Source organism: Rhea americana, unplaced genomic scaffold (assembly GCF_003343005.1).
Source record: "Rhea americana isolate MKP2758 unplaced genomic scaffold, rheAme1 scaffold_82, whole genome shotgun sequence".
Taxonomy (NCBI): domain Eukaryota; kingdom Metazoa; phylum Chordata; class Aves; order Rheiformes; family Rheidae; genus Rhea; species Rhea americana.
Window position 1 is genome coordinate 2,446,177 of NW_028187001.1, and position 17,878 is coordinate 2,464,054.

The window sequence follows — 17,878 nt, forward strand, 5'->3', positions numbered from 1 at the left end:
GCTCCCGGCCCCGGCGCGGTTATTTCGGCGACCGGCCCGAGCGAGGGGCGCGTTTCCGCCGGCCACCGGCGCGTTCAGCCGCGCGCAGGTGAAAAATGTAAATTTGGGGTGCTTTCCCATGGTAACAGAGTTAAAAATGGACAAGTTTCCATGGCGATCGTTATCGCAGGATGTGCCGCTCACCTCGGGAGCGGCGCGTTTTGTGCGACGCGGCGAGGCGCTCCTCCTGACAAATTCTGCGTACGGCAGCTCTCGGGGAGGAAATTATTTATCCTGCTAAATAAATGAATGCACGTCACCATTAATTTGCTGCCTTTGGCGGGGTTGGGGGGGAATATTGTAGGAAGTATGCTGAGCATTTCGCAGAGCTGCTGAATGGAAAAGATCTCTGCCCTTTTTCTTTCTTTTTTTAAACCAACATTTGCTTAGTTAAGATAAAGGATTAGGCTGTCAAAGTAAATTTAAAGTTGCTTTGATTTTTCATCGTTGTATCTTTCATTAATCAGGTGGCTGGCTCATATTCCCGTCTTTATCCAGCTCTGGAGCAGGGTGAGCGTCGGGGGGGGTTGGGTGGGGGGGGCGGTGGTTTTTTGTTCCGTTTTGCTGTTTTTCTCGCGGCGAGCGGAGCAGCGGCGGTGCCGAAGGTGCCGCCGGCGCCGGCGGGCTCCTTTGTTACCCTGCGAACGGCGGTTCCTGAGGCGCTGGGGAGGGCGCGCGGGGACGGGCTGCTCGGCTTCAGCGCAGCCTGCAAGGACAAAAAAGGGCCGATGATTATTTTCGGGGACCGGAGAACCCTTTGCCTGCAGTGGAACGTATTTCTTAGCGGTTTATTTTTAGGAATGTTTGTTTTTGTGCTTTTGTTGAGTTAAAGCAGTGCACCGTCTCTCGGCTCTGCCATACACTGTCATTGCGTGAAGCTTTGTTTAAAAACGTAAAATGGACTGCCCGAGCCCGTGTTTTATGCTACATGCTGGAGAGGGGTTTTTTTTTCCCCCCTTTGCCTGCAGTCAGCTCTCGAGTCCTTTTAAATTATATCTGTGTTTACGGCTAAATATAAGTTCCTCAGAACTCTTCGTACAACACTCACGGCTGTATGTATATACAGCATATATGTATATACACTGTATAGTATTATAGAGCCGTTACCCTGAAGTGTGGAAACATTTAACAGGTTTTTTTTGGTGATAGGGTCTTTAAAGGCAATTGCAAATATTATTTTAAGGAGGAGATTTATGCAGTGCCTCAAATGTGTTTCTGTTTTGCAGGCCAAATTATGTCTGTGCAGATGCTTCTGGCAGCACGGAGCCACTGCGGGTCCTGGTGACAGCAATGTAAACTTGGAGCCTGCGGAGCCTCACGAGCCCTGCAAAATGGAGGAGCTGTACAAGGATGCCCAAAACCTGCCCATGGATGTTACCAGCTCACCTTCCACGCTCGCCAACAACAAACTCGAAAACGGGGTCGCGCAGCTGATAACGGCAGAGGCCTGGAACATCAACTCGACGGACCTGATGAAGAAGGCGCTTTCCCCGCTGGTGACGGTGCCGGCTCCGTCCATCCTCACGCCGCCGGCCGAGTCGCAGAGCGGGGTGGCGCTCAAGGTGGCTGCCACYGTGCTGCAGCCCATCTGCCTGGGGGACAGCCCCGTGGTGCTGCCCATTCACCTGCAGGTCGCCGGCAGCGCCACGCCGCAGCTGGCGCCCAACGGCAGCACGCCCTACGTCATGACCACCCAAGGCCCCGTCCCGCTGCCCGTCCTCCTGGAGCAGCACGTCTTTCAGCATTTGAATTCGCCCCTGGTGCTGCCGCCGGGCGCTCCCTGCGCCGCCAACCCTCTCCACGGCAATCTCTTCCAGGGCTCCTCCGCCCCCGTCGGGCAGCCCCAGCTCCTGGATCCGAAGCCTTCCAGCCAAGCCCCGGAGCCCGTCCTGCCACCTGTGTTTCAGACGCCTGGCTTCGCCGCYGTCCTGCAGGATCTATTTCCTTCGCAGGGCACCCTGGGCTCTGCCCCCTGCCAGCCGCCCCCCGACTACGCATCCCTCCCGCCCCAGGCCTTCAGCTCGCCGCTGTCGCCGCTGGTCCCGCCGGCCACTCTGCTGGTGCCGTACCCCGTGATCGTGCCCCTGCCCGTCCCGGTGCCCATCCCCATCCCCATCCCCATCCCAGTGCCTCACAGTGCCGAAGCCAAGGTGTCCCCGGACTACCCCAAACCGCCACTCTTCACCCCGCATTCCTGCAAAGGCACCCAGACCCCCCTGGAGAAAGAGGAGTCGAAGCCCTTCGACTTCATCCACCAGCGTGAGTTTTCCCAGCTCAATCGCCACACGGTCATCAAGATGAGCAACGAGAACGAGGCCCTGGACCTCTCCATGAAGACGGCGCCCCTGCTCAAGGCCAGCGAGGCCAGCCTGCCGGTGCCGCCGGAAGACGGGGCGTTGGACCTGTCGTTGGCGTCGTGCCGCAAGATGGGCAGTAGCGGGGGCCACGCTGAAGCAGCCGGTGCCATCTGCTCCGGCTCCATGCTGGACAGTGCCGTGCTGGACAAGCTCTCCAGTGCGACAGCCCCCTTCACCTCTTCCAAACCACATGAAACCTCAGCCAAGGTCGACGGCAGGATCATGGGTAACAGCTCGGCCGAGCTCCTGCGACAGCAGCAGAAGTGGCTGGTGGACCAGGCGGGCCGAACAGCCTGCGAGCCAAAGGCCGGCAATAATATTGAGATAGTAAGCACGTCACAGACAGCCAAAGTGATAGTGTCCGTCAAAGATGCTGTGCCCACTATTTTCTGTGGCAAGATCAAAGGCCTCTCGGGAGTCTCCACTAAAAACTTTTCCTTCAAAAGGGACATGCCCCAGGACTCTGTGCTGCAGTGTTATGACGTGAAGAACCAGCCGGAGCCTAGGGATAATGCAGAAGCTCTTAGGAAACCCGTAAAAAACAGGAGTGTAAAGTTAAAGAAAATGAACTCGCCAGAAATACATATTCTTCCAATCAAAAAGCAACGGCTTGCTGCCTTTTTTCCAAGAAAGTAAATTATGGGTTTTTAGAATTTTAAGATTATTATGAAAAAAAATAATAAAAAGATGCACTTGGTTTTAAACTCATTTAAAACTTTAAACTATCTTTGTAAGTTATTTTTGGGGGAAGGGGGAGAGGATCAGATGTAGATTCCTTATAAGCTGGGCTTTTTTCTTTTGTTTTTTGTTATCGAATTTTGACTTTTCATGAAAAACTGAATAAAAAGCAACCTATTTTTCAAGCAGATTGCACATTTTGCAGCTTTAATGGAATAATGGATGCGTCCGAAGGGTAAGAGCTATTTTCACTGCCATAAAGTGCTTTGATGATGTAATTCTTCATAATGGTTAGAACGGAAATTTCGAAATAAATGTTTGTATGTGCTCATTGGTTGCGGCATTTTTGTCATTTCTGAATTGTTTTCATTATATGGAAAAGGTTTGGCAAAAGTCTGTAAACTGTAAAGCACTACAACTGATTTGTGATGATCCTAAAATGTTAAGATCACCAGGCTAAGAAAAATTATATTGTCCAATAGCACTATCAGAGAGCGCTGCTGAACCGCCAGTAACGATGTGCCTAAGCCAGCGTCTGTAAAAGTTGAGAGTCAGCAAGCAGTACAGTCCAGGGCACAGCTAATGCCAGTTGCATTACTAGAGTCACATATGAAACAGTTTTAAAATATTAAGTAATATTAGYAATTATTTCCAAAAGAAAAACCCTAAAAGTCAGGGGAATTCGGTGGCCCCGGGGGGGGAGGGGGGAGGGAGGAAAAAAGTCGCATAATTTTTCCCAGCCTGACTATAGATAAATGGAGAAGTTGTTCATTGTTAGTTTTATAATTTTCTTTGATGGCTGAAAACAGTGCACATAAAAGAGTAGAACTATGTAACTATTACTTGACAGTGTACAAGCCACCCACATAAATGGAGAAATGTGAATGTATACTTAAAATAAAAGTTCTGGTAGGTACAGTTTTGCACTTGTGTATGAAAACAAGCTGGAGATGCATTATTGTATGTCTGCTTTTAAATTCACATGGCTTTCTTGTAAAAACACATCCCTCAAAGAACAAACATGAGAGCAAGGGAGTGGTTTTTGATGGATGCTCCCTTTTTTGTGGCCAGATCTATGAACTTGGGAAAGCTTTCTTTTATTATTTCATCGGATATGTTACCAGAACAGCACCAGTATTGTCTTAAAACAAATGAACGAACGAAAATAAACATTTTTCCTTTACCTATGTGCAGCCAAACTACTTCCACGATGCCTCTTGGACAGTTTTGGGAAGAATTTTGCAGTAGTTCTTGCAATGAGAAGTTGTCCAAACAAGCAGCTTCCAGTTAGAAATCTAACTTCAGCTTCAGGCATAGGTCTAATTCTGAAACTTGCTGAAACTTTTGATGCAAACATAGATATAAATTCACTATTCAGAAAATGCATCCTCATCAAGAGGTTAGGAAAGGCATTCTGCTTTTTCTGGGCTGAAGTATTGTTGCCATCTTGCTTAATACAAAAAGCGGGAACTTTTACATAACTGTAGTATCATATTCTGTGAAACTCCCATTTTTAACAAGCGTTTTTTTAAAGCCCGTTATTTTTCACAAAGCTGGTGAAACTGAGAGTGTTCAGAGCAAGTTAAAGCACTGTTAGATTAATTAATATTTAGTTGTCTGACTGTATTCTTTAAAAAATTATTAATTAATTGAAAACACTCTGCTCTTTTGTTTCTTCCTAGAAGCAGTGCTGATGAAATGCATCATCTTGTGGTTAGCGCAGTGCAGAGGCTGAGGCTTTCAAAACTGCTTGGGATGGCCATCCCGGTTGTCACGATGCCTCTCTTTTTAAGTCAGGCCACTGTCAAGATCTTCTGAAAAGGTAGTTTTCCCAGGGCTACCAGATTATTTTAAAAGAGGGAAATCACAAAATTAGCTGCTGCCTTTTTTTTTTTTTTTTTTTTTTTTTTTTTTTTTTTTTTTAAGTACAGGCTGCTCTCCCTGGTCCCCCATCCTCGCTACATGGCACCACCTGCAAGGTGAGGGGCCTCGGGCCGCCCCACACACCTCCCACCATGCATGGGTACTTGCATCAGTGCCAGACTGGCAGCAGCTGATGAGGTTTTCCGTTATATCCATTTATCCATCAGCCTCCCTCCTTTCCGTTGCAGGCTTCACTGGGAGCTGTTAATGCTCCTGGGTTAGCTGTAATTCCCAAACTGCCTCCTGGCCTGGTCTCTGCACGCAGTGGTCTGGTTTAACTGAATTTAAGACCGCAAACCCCAGCAACCCTGAAAACAAATTAGGCTAAATCCGCATTACACCATTATAAACCCGTATAAGCACTGTCTAAGCACACTGTGCCTATGTGTAACTAATTCAGTTTAAAACCAAGCGGTGCCAGTCGTAAAGGCAGCCGACCTGAGCAACCACGTCAGCTGCACAGGTCCTAGTGTTCCCCATCTCCCCACCCAAGGAACAGTCCACCTAAATGCACGTGGTGGTTTTCATGAAGGCCGAGCTCTCCAGCACTGCTGGTCACCGCRGGCTTTCCTGCTGTTACAAGGCCAGCGCTCTGGCTGCGGCCACCTCACTATAAATACATCAACCGAACGGACTTCCTTCACTCATCCGCCCTACCGCCTGTTTTTTTGGATTGCTTAAATTGCAATAGTAGGAGGGATATTTTGAGCTTCTTTCCTGCCAGGAAGACGTAGGACAGCTCATGCGGCTGTGCTACCATCTCACGGAAGTCCGGTTGTAAAGGCCGTGCTGCGCCGGCAGAAGCAGCCACGCAGCAGCACCTTGCGGTACGCTCACGCTGTTGGGTAAACTCTGCTAACTAGGTACCATTTGCCTCCCACCGCCACTCACGCGTTTAAAGCACGAGTCCTACGTATTGTCAGCATGGGGGAGAAGTAGCCACAGAACAAGGTACTTAATTACGCCAAGACGGAGCGCTTCCACCTCCTCCTCCTCCTCATCACTAGCGGCAATTACAGATTTTGTATATTGGGCCATTAATTTTCTACAGGGCTACCTTTTAACTGCTTCTGAAACTTCTGTAGAGGGAAAAGGATGCAGAGCTGCACCAGTGATATATGGAGCTTCCATTTCTGGTGGCTGTTAATGGAGACATTAGTACCTCTTGCGAAGTTGAGGGGAAAGTCGTTAAGCCGTAATGGTAGGAGGAGGGTGTTTAACAGTGATGGGTATATGCACAGGAGAGAAAGAGAAGAGCCCTGAAGGGCAACCCTCGCTCCAGGCTTCCTTTGACTTGGAATTTGGGTGTGGGTTTTTATTAGGGGGCAAGTGGGGGGGAGGAAAGAGGGTTGTGTGTGTGTGGCAAGGGGGTGAGGGGTTACCTTCCCATCTGTGCACTCTTTTTCCATCATCAGGTAGAGGGCTTTGCAAGAAGCCATAGACACTTGATTCGAGGAGAGCAGCAAGGCTGTGAATCTCAAGGGAAGGCCAATGTAAGTAGTAGCCTCAGGGAGAGGAGAGCTCAGACACACCTGCTCAGGGCTTTGCTCAGCTGCCATGCTCAGCACCTGTGTGTAGCATGTTCCCTTCTCCAACACGTTGCACAAGGCACAACCTGTGTTAGAGTGCACACCTAACAGCTAATTCTGTGTGTAGAAATCTTAACAGCAGAAATGAGTCTAAAAGAAGAACGAACAGTTTCTCAGTCAGAAAACTCATTTGGACCATGTGATTTGTAAGCTGAGAGAACAGGCAGGCTATCAGGTAAGAAGATGGCAATTACAAGTGCAAGAACAGGGTGGAGAAAGGGGAGATGAAAGMAGACAGTGAAAGCCAAGATAAGAGCTACCTCCAGGTCTGTTAACATCACACCTTTATTAGAAGTTAGCAAGAATCCAGTCAGAGAATGAAGGGCAGAAACAAAGCTGCAGCCCTTGGCCACGAGAAGATGTCAGACAGAGAAAAGGAAGTTGATAACTTCAAAGAGTTTGCTCCAGGGAAATCTGGCTTAGCAAGAGCAGGAAGAAAGATGAGCGCAGAGGGATAGGAGTGTAAGGCTTCCTTGGGGTGAAGAGAACTGAGCAGGGAGAGACTGTGTATCAAATCTTACACACACACAATATAACGTGAGAGAATACGTCCTTCCTACCCCTTCCATATTGTAGTAAACTTGCCCTGGATATGGCAGGTCATGAGGAAGAGCAGAAGTCAGCAGCAAACTGAGCAAGAGTAGAGAGGAAGGAGAGCAGCAAAGGCTTCAGTTTTTGCATATCATAGATATTTTGACCCACAGGGGTTCATGAAACCGCTTTCCAAAAAGTCTCTTGCATGTTAAAGGCTTAAATGGGAAACTGGCACAGACATGGCTGTTGAGCACACAAGGAAACATTTCAGAGAAGTCTGGGCTCCTTCGCTTGCATGGAGGCACCTCAGGACAGTGATCCCACAACAATAAGCAACTCATTAACAGTCCTCACGAAGAATCTTAGTCAATGAAAATAGCATAGAACAACATTACATAGTATCCTGGTGCCATATGTTTTAGTTTCTTTTTGTGCTCAAGTTTATAAAAACATGCTGAAATGCTCAAAGACCTTGTTTTCATCTGGCTGGGATCAGTTCCTGCTTTCCTGAACGCAGCCAGCCTGACACTGCTACATTAATAACGTGAATTTGTGCAATTTGGTATTTATAGTCACCTTTCACTTTTTCAGTGCTTCCTGCCTCCCTTATTTAGTGTTTCATTTCTCTCAGAATATACCCAGTTGTTACAGCTGAAGTTTGCAATTCAGAATAGTCTGGGACTGTCCTAGACGCACAGGCAAATCTCCTTATTTTAGTACGGATAACATATTTTCCACAGTTGTTAAAATCCTTATAGCACACTCCTGCTAGGAAAATCCATTCTGTTGTGGAACCATCTGAAAAATTTCTGCATTTGGATAGAAAAATTACTTATCTCTAAAATATTTAGCATTGCTTTGTGCCTATATACCGCAAGCTCTCCTCTAATAATATCATAATATCCTGGTATTGAAATTACTAGGATATTTTCAAACTAAGTGGAGAGAACTGAAGGAGCAAATGGCAGGATACAGTCTAATAAAGTATCTGAAGTGAGCATTATTTCCCATGCAAAAGGGAAATTATTTACACCCAAGCCACATTAGTTTTACTCATAAGAAATGCAGCATCTTTCACATCCAAGCCTCCAGCAAAGCGCGAGTAATTGATAAATTGTGCCACTTTGTCAGCCTTGTGCCCGGCTGCCCCTTTGCTCCTGGGATTATTACATTCCTTAACTCACAGCTGTCTCAAAACTGTTACATTTCCTGCATTGTTTTAATAGCATCCTTCCCACCACATCCTCATTGATGGAATTCCATTTTTATTTGCTTTACAACTGAAGATAGGCAACATTTTGTTGCAGTCTGGCATCTCACAGACCAAAGCTAAAAAAAAAAAAAAAAAAAAAAAAGACACAAAATAAATACTACCTTGTTTCTGTCTCTCATATACTGCAAGAAAACCCCTAAAATCTCATCAGAAGGCATGAGAAAACTATTAAGCTATTTTTGAGGTCAGCATCCAAGTTCCTGTGAGACTACATAAAAGGAAAAAGAAGACAAAAAAAATCATCCGCATTCACATCTAAAGCTACCAGATTCTTTTTATTTTAAACAATCATTTCAAAATAAATACCTTGAAAACTTGATCCGTAGAGAATGGGAGCTCTGGGGACCGTACCGCTAAGAGATTGCATGTCTGCCCTTTGGAGACCCTGTATCGCTCAACCATGATGGCACAAAGCTCATCGTGAAGCCAGATGATCCCTAAACCACACTGACTCAGTATCTTCCCAGTACTTATTTAAAGGGGAGGTCAGAGTTGGATTAAAAAAACCCTATAGTCTATTTAAATGCAGTAAACATTAGTGTCCACCTTTTGCCACTTTAAACAAGAGGCGTGCTAGAGCGCTCTAAGAGAACAACAGAGAAGATCTAAAAACAGACTGAGCCTCGCGGGAATATTCTCAGAGGACAGACTTTTAGGATTAAAAATCCTGGACAACTGGGCTTTTGAGCAAGACAGCCTGTATGGTACACCATGGGATTTTGCAAGTATTTCTTGTAATAAAGTAAATTCGCATTGACAAAATATGCACCTGAGCATTTCCTTCTGAATGCCAGCGAGGCCTTTCATGCAGGATTCAAAATGGACTGTTCTATCTTACCTGCAATAAAAAGCACTTTGGGAAAGAGAATAAGCTAAAGTTAAGCAAGATGGATACAGATAATGAGGATCTGTTGTTAAAATCAACAGAGTCAGGACAGCTGTATCTCTCTTCGTAAAGTAGATGCTTCTATCTGGTCAGATCACTCATACCCTGAACTCCGACAGAGAGACCTCCAGGGACTACAGTGAGAGCCTAGACAACTCTGATTTAAAAAACTGAAATTATTTGACATTAAATCTAATTCCTTTTCCTACGTTTTGGCTCCTAGTCTGGTCTGACTTTGAAAGAAATCACATCAATAAGGAGCTGCTAGCAGTTCTTCTTTCATTAAATAGGAGCAAATAAAGGACAGAGAGAGGATACCCCAAGAATCAGGCAGGGAATGGTAAGGAYTCAGCCTATGTTTTCAGATAAAATCATGTCAAGAGGCCTTTAGCATTAAAAATTACTGACCTCAGAGGGACAGGCCCAGGAGTCTTGCTTTAATCAAAAACAGTGGTGCCCATGCTAAAAGGATAGATTATGAATTTTAGCAACCTATGGACAGCAAAACAGACAAAAAATGTCCATTTTGATACAAGACAAAAACATTTCACACTCCTGATGTGCTTAAAATGTTAATCTCCAATTTTATTCTTCAAATCCCAGTTCAACACAAATGGCCGAAGACATTGGTTACGGCTCAGCAGTTGATGCATCCAAATCTGAAACAGTTTAAGTTAGTATCTCCACCTGGTTTCTGATTTTCCATTACTTCATATATTTTCTTTCCCTTGTTTATTGTGTGCAAACCATATCACTCATCGCATTCTGTTTTCTTTGAAAATATTTAAACTTTCCCCAACCTGTCCATTTCCTGTAGCCAAACACTACCCAGGCAAAGGCGGTTTGTAATTAATACAGTACGATGAGCGCAAAGATGTGTGAAAGCAGTATGCTCCCTTCAGCTGAGCCAAGAACACGTTGCGTTGGTCCATTGAAAGCAAATAAACAGCAGGCAACATGCTTTCAGATAGGAGGGGGGAAAAGAAAAAACAACACACATTACCGACAGAGGCTGATAAGCATTAAAAAAGAACAGGTCATCTCAGGCACAGTACCAGGAATACCTTGGTGCGTTGCTTAATTTGGCCAAACGCATGTCTGGGCGTGCAGTGGTAAAATGCAGAAGGAAAAGATTCTATACACAGAAGATGAAAGAGCTGTGCGTAGGGCAAGCCAGGGGTGCAGGAACGGAGTGCCCGCTTCCTGTGAGTAACAGCCTGTGAAAGGCACAAAGCTGGCAGCAAGCAAGACTGACGCTCTTTGCTAACCTGCTGCGTGAAAGCTGGAACAAGAGTTGACCAACTCTCCCCGCTCAGCGAATGGTTGCAGCACGATGAATCCCTGGGCCTTTCACTTAAGAGATGATTTAGCTCTAAAGCTCCCCTTTCAGATTCACCCAAATCACCTTCTAAGCAAGCTTCCACATTCTTTCTAGGCCTTGGAGAGCTTCCTGGTAGGTCAGATCCTTTCTGTGCTTTGTTGGTGGTACTTCCCCAAGTATACTGTGATGATGCATGTAGTTCCTCACCTCTAAAACCACAAGCATAAACCACAGCTAGACTAAAACTCCACGCAGTTATTTATTTATTCTTCCTTCTGCCATTGTTTGCTCATCCAATCACAGGGACAAAAATCAAACAAACAAAAAAATGTACAAACACTTTGCAGACCACACTTTGAGTAACACTGCCCAAGGTGAGAGGCATCTGTTAATAAGGGAGTACCACAAGCATTCCCAGGCAAGAAGAAATCAGTAGCAACAACCAGTATTTGTATCAGAGGTCAAGCAAGCAAGCTGCATAGTCCTTTTCTTAGTATTTTTCATCACACATAGGAATAAAGAGCACATGCAAGGATCCTGCCATCAGCAGAGAGGGTCTCAAGAGAAAGTCCTGCCTGGCAGCACTGATTTGGAGAGCTGGAAGTTGAGGGAAGGAGAGTTCAGTTACTTCCTAGACCTGTCTGAAAACTCCACTCTTAAGACTTATCTCAACAGCGTTAGCACAATTATTTGAGGGAACCAGGGATCTCCAGAACTACTGAGAAAAAGAGAAATCTAGGGAAAATCTGGTCTTTTATGTTTGTACATCTGGCCACCATTCAGTAAGACTTTCCCAGTGCCTTGCCAATCTGCCTCAGCTTCCACCTGAGAGGGTAGATGAGCCTGTCTTTCTAGCTCCTGACCTCACACTGCTGAGACTGCCAGCACAGGGTAATGGCAATTATCATGGTGGTTTTGTGGTGTATTCACTTCCTTCCAGCTGTCATAACTAGAAAGGAACCATTGGCAAGGGGTGCGTTTCTGCCAGCTTCAGGCTATACATCTGTTCGCATTTGTCTGTTCACACAACATGGGATGTGATCTCTCTTTCCTCTTGTGCTGGCATCTGCTTGCTCATACTATTTGTCCTGGAAGGGCTTTAATTTGGGAGACTGAGAAATGAACCTCGATATCAGAAAATGTCTTCGTGTGTTTTAAAATGAAGTAGGTGTGAGCAGCCTTCACCGTCAGTGCTGAACAGCTCCACTGCAGATAATGAAAGCTGAAAGAAAGCTTTCAGTGAATGTCCATGAAGTTACAAGCAGAAGTGGCTCATACAGGACTCCCAGCCTTGCACAGCAGGACTGGGCGATTCTGGAGCTAGTGGAAATTCTGATTCAAGTGGGACAAATTACAGCTCATCAAAATGATCTGCTAGGACAGGGATGGATGACGGTGGTAAGTGAGGGATTTAAAGGCCTACTGGACCAGCATAATGGCATATCTGAAGTGTATGTAGAGCATCATTTACACTGCCACAGTAGTAAGAATTTGTTTAAGATAAGCCCTCAGAGGAGATAGTTTAGAAATATATCTATTTTGCAATAATTAGAACAAGAATTTCAGAGTTTCCTAGTGTTAAAAAAAGAATAAAAATAAAATGTCTCATAGCTGCTGACCTGAAATACAGAAAAACAGTTTACAACGAGTTTACAACAGTCTACTCAGGATTTTAAGAAGATGGTCTCAAAATGGCTCTGCATTATCTTTCAGGCAGGCACACTGACAGTTGAGGAACAAGGTCCCAGGATTATGGACTAGTTAGTAAGCTCTACAGAGCGAAAGATTATAATCAAGCTTATGAAAGAAGCAGCAACTATTTCACCACAGAAAGGGATGTGAAATCAGCTTCTGCCTCCATGCATCACTATAGCTTTTGGGCAGATCCAGATGAGCATTTTTTATTCACTCCAATAGTTTTATATGCAGTAAAAAAGAGAGGAGGGATATGTGACCTTCGAAATTGATCTCAAGGGGTCTTAAAAAAAAAAAGTCTAGCTCTACATAGCTTTGACTCTGCTGAAGAAACAGCAGAAATATGAAGATATCTAACTTTTGAAAGAGACTCAACCATTTAATATTGGAATTAAATACTCATTTTGCTCTATTATGCAACTAGCATATGCAACCAACTGAAGAAAAAATACAACTATCCACTTTTAAAAATGTGCTTAGCCACACGATACCGCATTACAGCAGTCTGCCCTCCCCAACTCCTCCTTATAAACACAGCAGAGGCAAGAGAAACCTAGGAACAGAAACAGCTGCAGATACAAAGCCTACCATACTCACTTGGAAAGCTCTCAGGTCTGTGCTCAGCAGTATTTTTGTTTTTCTCTGTTCCATCGACTTCTACACAGCTTTATTTCCAGTATTACTTTCAGTTGCTATTTTAAATCTATGAGAGAAAAGGCTTTTAAAACATCACCTAGCTTAAGAGTAATTGGTACAGAAAACCATGCGTAAGTGTTTCAAAAGTGCTGTAGATAGAAACACTGAGCAGATCTTAAGGTGGTACCACAGTAACGCAGAATGCAACACGCACACACGTGCTCATTTCAAACTGGAAACAGAGAAATAGTATAATACACATTATCTTAACACAGTGACTCCCAGTCTTTACTTCAAGCTGGCTGGACACATGCCACACTCATTCCTTGCTTCTGGATGCCAGATCATTTAAAGTAAACATTTTTTTATATTATAGACTCATATATACACATATTAAAAAAAATTCCTCATATTAAAAAAAAAAAACCAAAAAAAAGCAAAACCATGATCCCAAGTTGGCACATGGAATATTACATGAACAGGAAAACGTGACTGAGTCCTCAGAGTTAGACAAGAAGGTAAACTGTTAATTCAACAGCAGACCCATGTTTCAAACCTCCTAATTTCACCTCCAATGAAAGCAAAGACAGAGACAAATATGTATGTTATTTCATCTGACCAAACTCAAACATGGGGATTTTGGCCACCCTTGTTTCAGGCTTTTTTCCACTTTATTCCACAGGGAAAATTTGAGATATCCAAATGGAGTGGTTTTGTACCACATTYGGGACACACAATCCTATCTGCAGAGTCCCATACAACTGCTCTCAGAATTACAGAGAAACTTAATGTGGCTTCTGAGCAGATTTTATCTCTAAGTGGTTGAAAAGTGGTTGGAAACTCACAAATACCATGAGTACTTGAGGAACATCCCTCTACCATCTGAAGTTAAAAACGGAAACGGTGTGCTTTTATTAAAAGCGACAAAGAAAGGGAAGACTTTCCTATCCTTTGAGCAAATATTTAAAATGTGATGTTGCTGTCTTTCACAGTGCTCCCTGAAAAGGTACTGCAACGTGTCTGCTGCCGCAACGAACTTGTTAGAACTGCAGGCCTGTGAGCTGTAATGCTGCAACAGCCATGCTCGTCAATTCTGACACCACACAGGGGTTTTGCTACAAGAACTGTGTAAGAGCTGCTAGCCCTCACAAGCAGTACTGTTTTAATTTTAAATAGAAGCAATCTTACGAAGCATTGAGGAGTTATAGTACTGTCCTGTAAGAGACTAAAAGAACCTGTAAGCAGATGAAGCCCCGCAGACAGAAAAGCAACTCAGAAACAAAGAATATACAATGCTTTTCTTGATACTTAACAAATTCCAAAATAAAAGGACACTCGGTATCTTCTGAGAGAGATCAGATGCAAAATGTCTCTAGACTATTGTTACTTCTAATTCCATAATTTGCCTATAGAGGACTTGAGACTACCGTTAACCTAATTCAAGCTTTCAAATGCAAGTTGGTCGCYAGGAACAGGCATCAGAACAACAGATTTTAAAATCTGAAGTATATGAAGTTCAAATCTACAGGCATTAACAGCCTTCATTTAAAATACTTCAGGTCTTCATCTGAACACAGGACAAACATTTGGGTAAGGCATACTGTAAGAACAGTGGACCAGACCTGGAGACGCTGAAAGCACTTGGCAATCATGAACTCACGAAAGGACCACAGGAGGTTCCCACTCAAATTCACTCCCAGCAGAGTACGAACCCTGTACAAGCCTTTGAAACTCAGAGTTATGTGTAAGCTGTACAAGCAGCCATATCCCCCTCCACATACAAAATGGAGAACCAATTAAAAAAAAAGAACTCCATACTGATAGGAAAATGCTTTAAATTCTACTTTCAAGTACAGCCTATATGTTGCTATACAATGAGACACTGATTGAAATCAAAGTATAAATCTGAAACTATATTCTGCTAAGATATAGCTGACATTCCAGTTCTGAATCCTATTTAAATCAAGTCAAATATCAAATCATCAGAAAAAAGCTACTCTAATGAATTCTCATTTTTTTGCACACAAAATACAAGTAACGTCAAAAATCTTTAGTGGTCTCTTCCCCTTAGTGGTTATAAGGGAATGCTGTAAACTATAAGGGGCAAAATGCTATACGTAAAGCTACATAGTTGAATACACTTCTAAATTGTTATTTTAAAAGCACAGACCAGCCCAAGTTCAAATACTAATTGCTGTAGATAAACATTGTTGGAATTATTTTATCCTTTTGATTAAAACTTCCTTACATCAGATGTTTACATGAACTGTCAGGAGCTGCCAAATGCCAGATAAGATAGCAACCCTTGCCTACGCAAACGGTGCTTACATATATATACAATGTCAAACAAAATGGACAGTTACAACAATGAACAAACTATTTTATTTTTGTTGATAGATAAGAACATCCCATTGAAACTAAAGAATTAAAAATATATTCTGCTAGAACAGTTCGCAGGCTTGAATCTCATACTATAGTACAAGATGAAATTCTGGTACTGCAACATCACAGTAAACCCAACGCACACCAGTGCACACAAAGCCTTGAACAAATATTTCTACCCTTAACAGTGCCATGTATAAAAAGCTCATTCTATAAATGCCAAACAGAAAATTTAAACATCTTTGTTTTTCTTATTCCAATTATATGACAATGTAAAAAACAAAAACTATTTTCAGTCAATTACTTTCATGTAAATTGTACAAGTGGTCTTTATTTTTACACTAAAATATCCTGAAATTCAGCCTAAGAAAGCATAGAAGTATAAATAACATACTGAACACCCAAGGAATGATGTTTTCCTCATTACATAAGTTGTAACTTTCATATTGTTAGACCAATACTCAACACAAAGAAAAAACACACTGTTTCTCCAGTTACTGCTCTGACCTTTTCTTACTAAAGATCATGTTTGTATTATTCATCTAAGCATACAGGTACCACAAAAGATATGCAAAACAAATCAATACAGATAACCTTTAGCGTCAAATGTCTAACGATGGAGTAATAAAAACAATCTTAAAAGCCTAAATGACCTGCTAAATTAAAATTGCGTTGCAGTCACTCAAACTAACAAAATACTTGAACACTTGTGATTCACAAAATGTATCATTTGGCAGCAGCATCTCTGCTGAAACCTGAGGAACATCAGACTGCTGGTAAAGCAAGCCATTTTTGAACAAGAAATTTGTAAAAAAAATACATTTTTACTATATGCTTTCATATAAAAAGGCAATAAGAAATATAATAAAACCTACCATTTTAGGACTACACTTTCTCTAGCAAACAGTTTTTATTACTTGTACTATTACATACAGTACATTCAGTTTCCTACACAGAAAGTACACTTTCTTGTCCCTGATGTATTTTACAATTGGCAGTGACAATAAACCAGTTTATCATCACCACTCATTCTTGTAGCTTATATAAACAGCACCAAATTTACCCAAAATATACTTATCAGTTATATAGTAACACTTCCTCATAGGAAGTCTAAGCCAAAAACATCAGAACCAAATATATATCTCCAAAAATACACTAGAATACATGGCTCAGAGTAAAGTATATAACCAAGAGTATTGCATAGTACAGGGTCCTCGCCTGTATGAATCCATCCACCTATTGATTGTTTTTCATCTTCTGGCCCCAGGAATGGACAACAAGTTAAACAGGTGCTAATGAATATGAAAGAAGTACACAACTAAATTTACTGGTTTTAAAAAAAAATGTAACAAGAAATTGTACAGTTCTCTCTGGTACCACGCAAAGTACCTTAAAAAACATTTAAAAATGAATACATATGTACAGTATGTATTGTCCTTTAATATATATGCATATATATATAAAATATGCATTTCCCCAATGCATACATGTGTATATATAACGAGCATGAACACACACATCCATGCCAAATTTAGCAAAAGATGGAATGTTTAAAATGTGGATGTACTGTTCCACACAAATATGTTTGTCCCAGAACTGGCTCTTTAAACAGCCAAAATGCCCTTCTCCATGGAACAGGAATATTGCCTGCATAAACTGACAATATACTGTGCATTCATCCTCATAACCTACAAAAGGACTGATAATCACACTTTATAAAAGCTTGTACTTGTATTAAGCACTTTCCTACATAGCCCTTCTTTCCCCATACCTCCCTCACCAAAAAACAATTCATAGCACTATTCCCCTTACGGAAATCTATGAAGAATAATCTAGCTGAGTATTACTCTCCTGGAGGACCAGATACAGGTCTTTTTTTTTTTTTTTTTTTTTTTTTTTTTTTTGCAATGTTATAGATTACAGCCATCCCTGTAAAAATTACTAACACCTAATGCTGGCTTTTCCTTTGGGATTCAGCTGTTTTGGTTCTGAAAATGAATATGTTGCCTGAAGTCTGTAGTAGAGAACGCACTTTTCAGAATTTGGTGTCAAGAGCAGCACTAACAGCACTACTTTCAGCCAAAGACTCCCCTCCCTCCATAATATAACCAACCAACCATCTCTCCTTGCAAAAGGAATGAAGCAGTTATCTAAATATTAGAATATAATACAGATTTTTCTTTTTTTCAGCTTTTTACGCTAAACTTTTTATTGCATTTTGAGATAACTTCCAAAAACTAAAGATCATTTATGGCAGCAAAATATTTTCAAATAAAGACAATGGCTGTGAACCTGAGAGATTAGTGTGGTACAAACACACGTTATGCTATCCCCATTGGCTAGTACTTTCCTTGTTTAAGTCTTTCAATGTGGTAACACAATTTTAGCGCAGGTCCCAGCTTCAGTCCCATATATTTCATCATCATATCACTCCTCAGTAACAGTAGTGCCTTCCCATCAATTTCCTGCAGATGGAAGAGAATAAACAAAATAACACACTGCTTTAACAAGTTGCATGATAAAACTGAAGAGTACACTACTTTTGTTTATACTGTAGTATGTATT

General features: G+C 42.5%; 2 protein-coding genes across 7 annotated transcripts in view; one reads left to right on the forward strand and one right to left on the reverse strand.

Moving 5' to 3' along the window:
- The window catches only part of RAI2 (retinoic acid induced 2), a 13,140-nt gene extending 9,150 nt beyond the window's left edge, over nt 1-3,990 (forward strand). Inside the window, exons 1-2 of one of the 2 annotated variants that reach the window (XM_085323134.1) lie at nt 493-549; nt 1,266-3,990. In XM_085323134.1, the coding sequence (XP_085179260.1) occupies nt 1,371-3,032 (1,662 nt within the window). In that variant the 5' untranslated portion in view covers nt 493-549; nt 1,266-1,370 and the 3' untranslated portion in view covers nt 3,033-3,990. Of the gene's footprint in view, nt 1-492; nt 550-1,265 lie in introns of those variants that run through there. The other variant, XM_085323133.1, reaches the window with a different exon arrangement.
- Nucleotides 3,991-15,285: 11,295 nt separating this feature from the next.
- The window catches only part of SCML2 (Scm polycomb group protein like 2), a 75,434-nt gene continuing 72,841 nt past the window's right edge, over nt 15,286-17,878 (reverse strand). For all 5 annotated transcript variants that reach the window (XM_085323092.1, XM_085323091.1, XM_085323088.1 and 2 more), the window contains one exon: nt 15,286-17,778. In XM_085323092.1, coding sequence (XP_085179218.1) covers nt 17,653-17,778 — 126 coding nt within the window. In that variant the 3' untranslated portion in view covers nt 15,286-17,652. The remainder of the gene's footprint in view (nt 17,779-17,878) is intronic.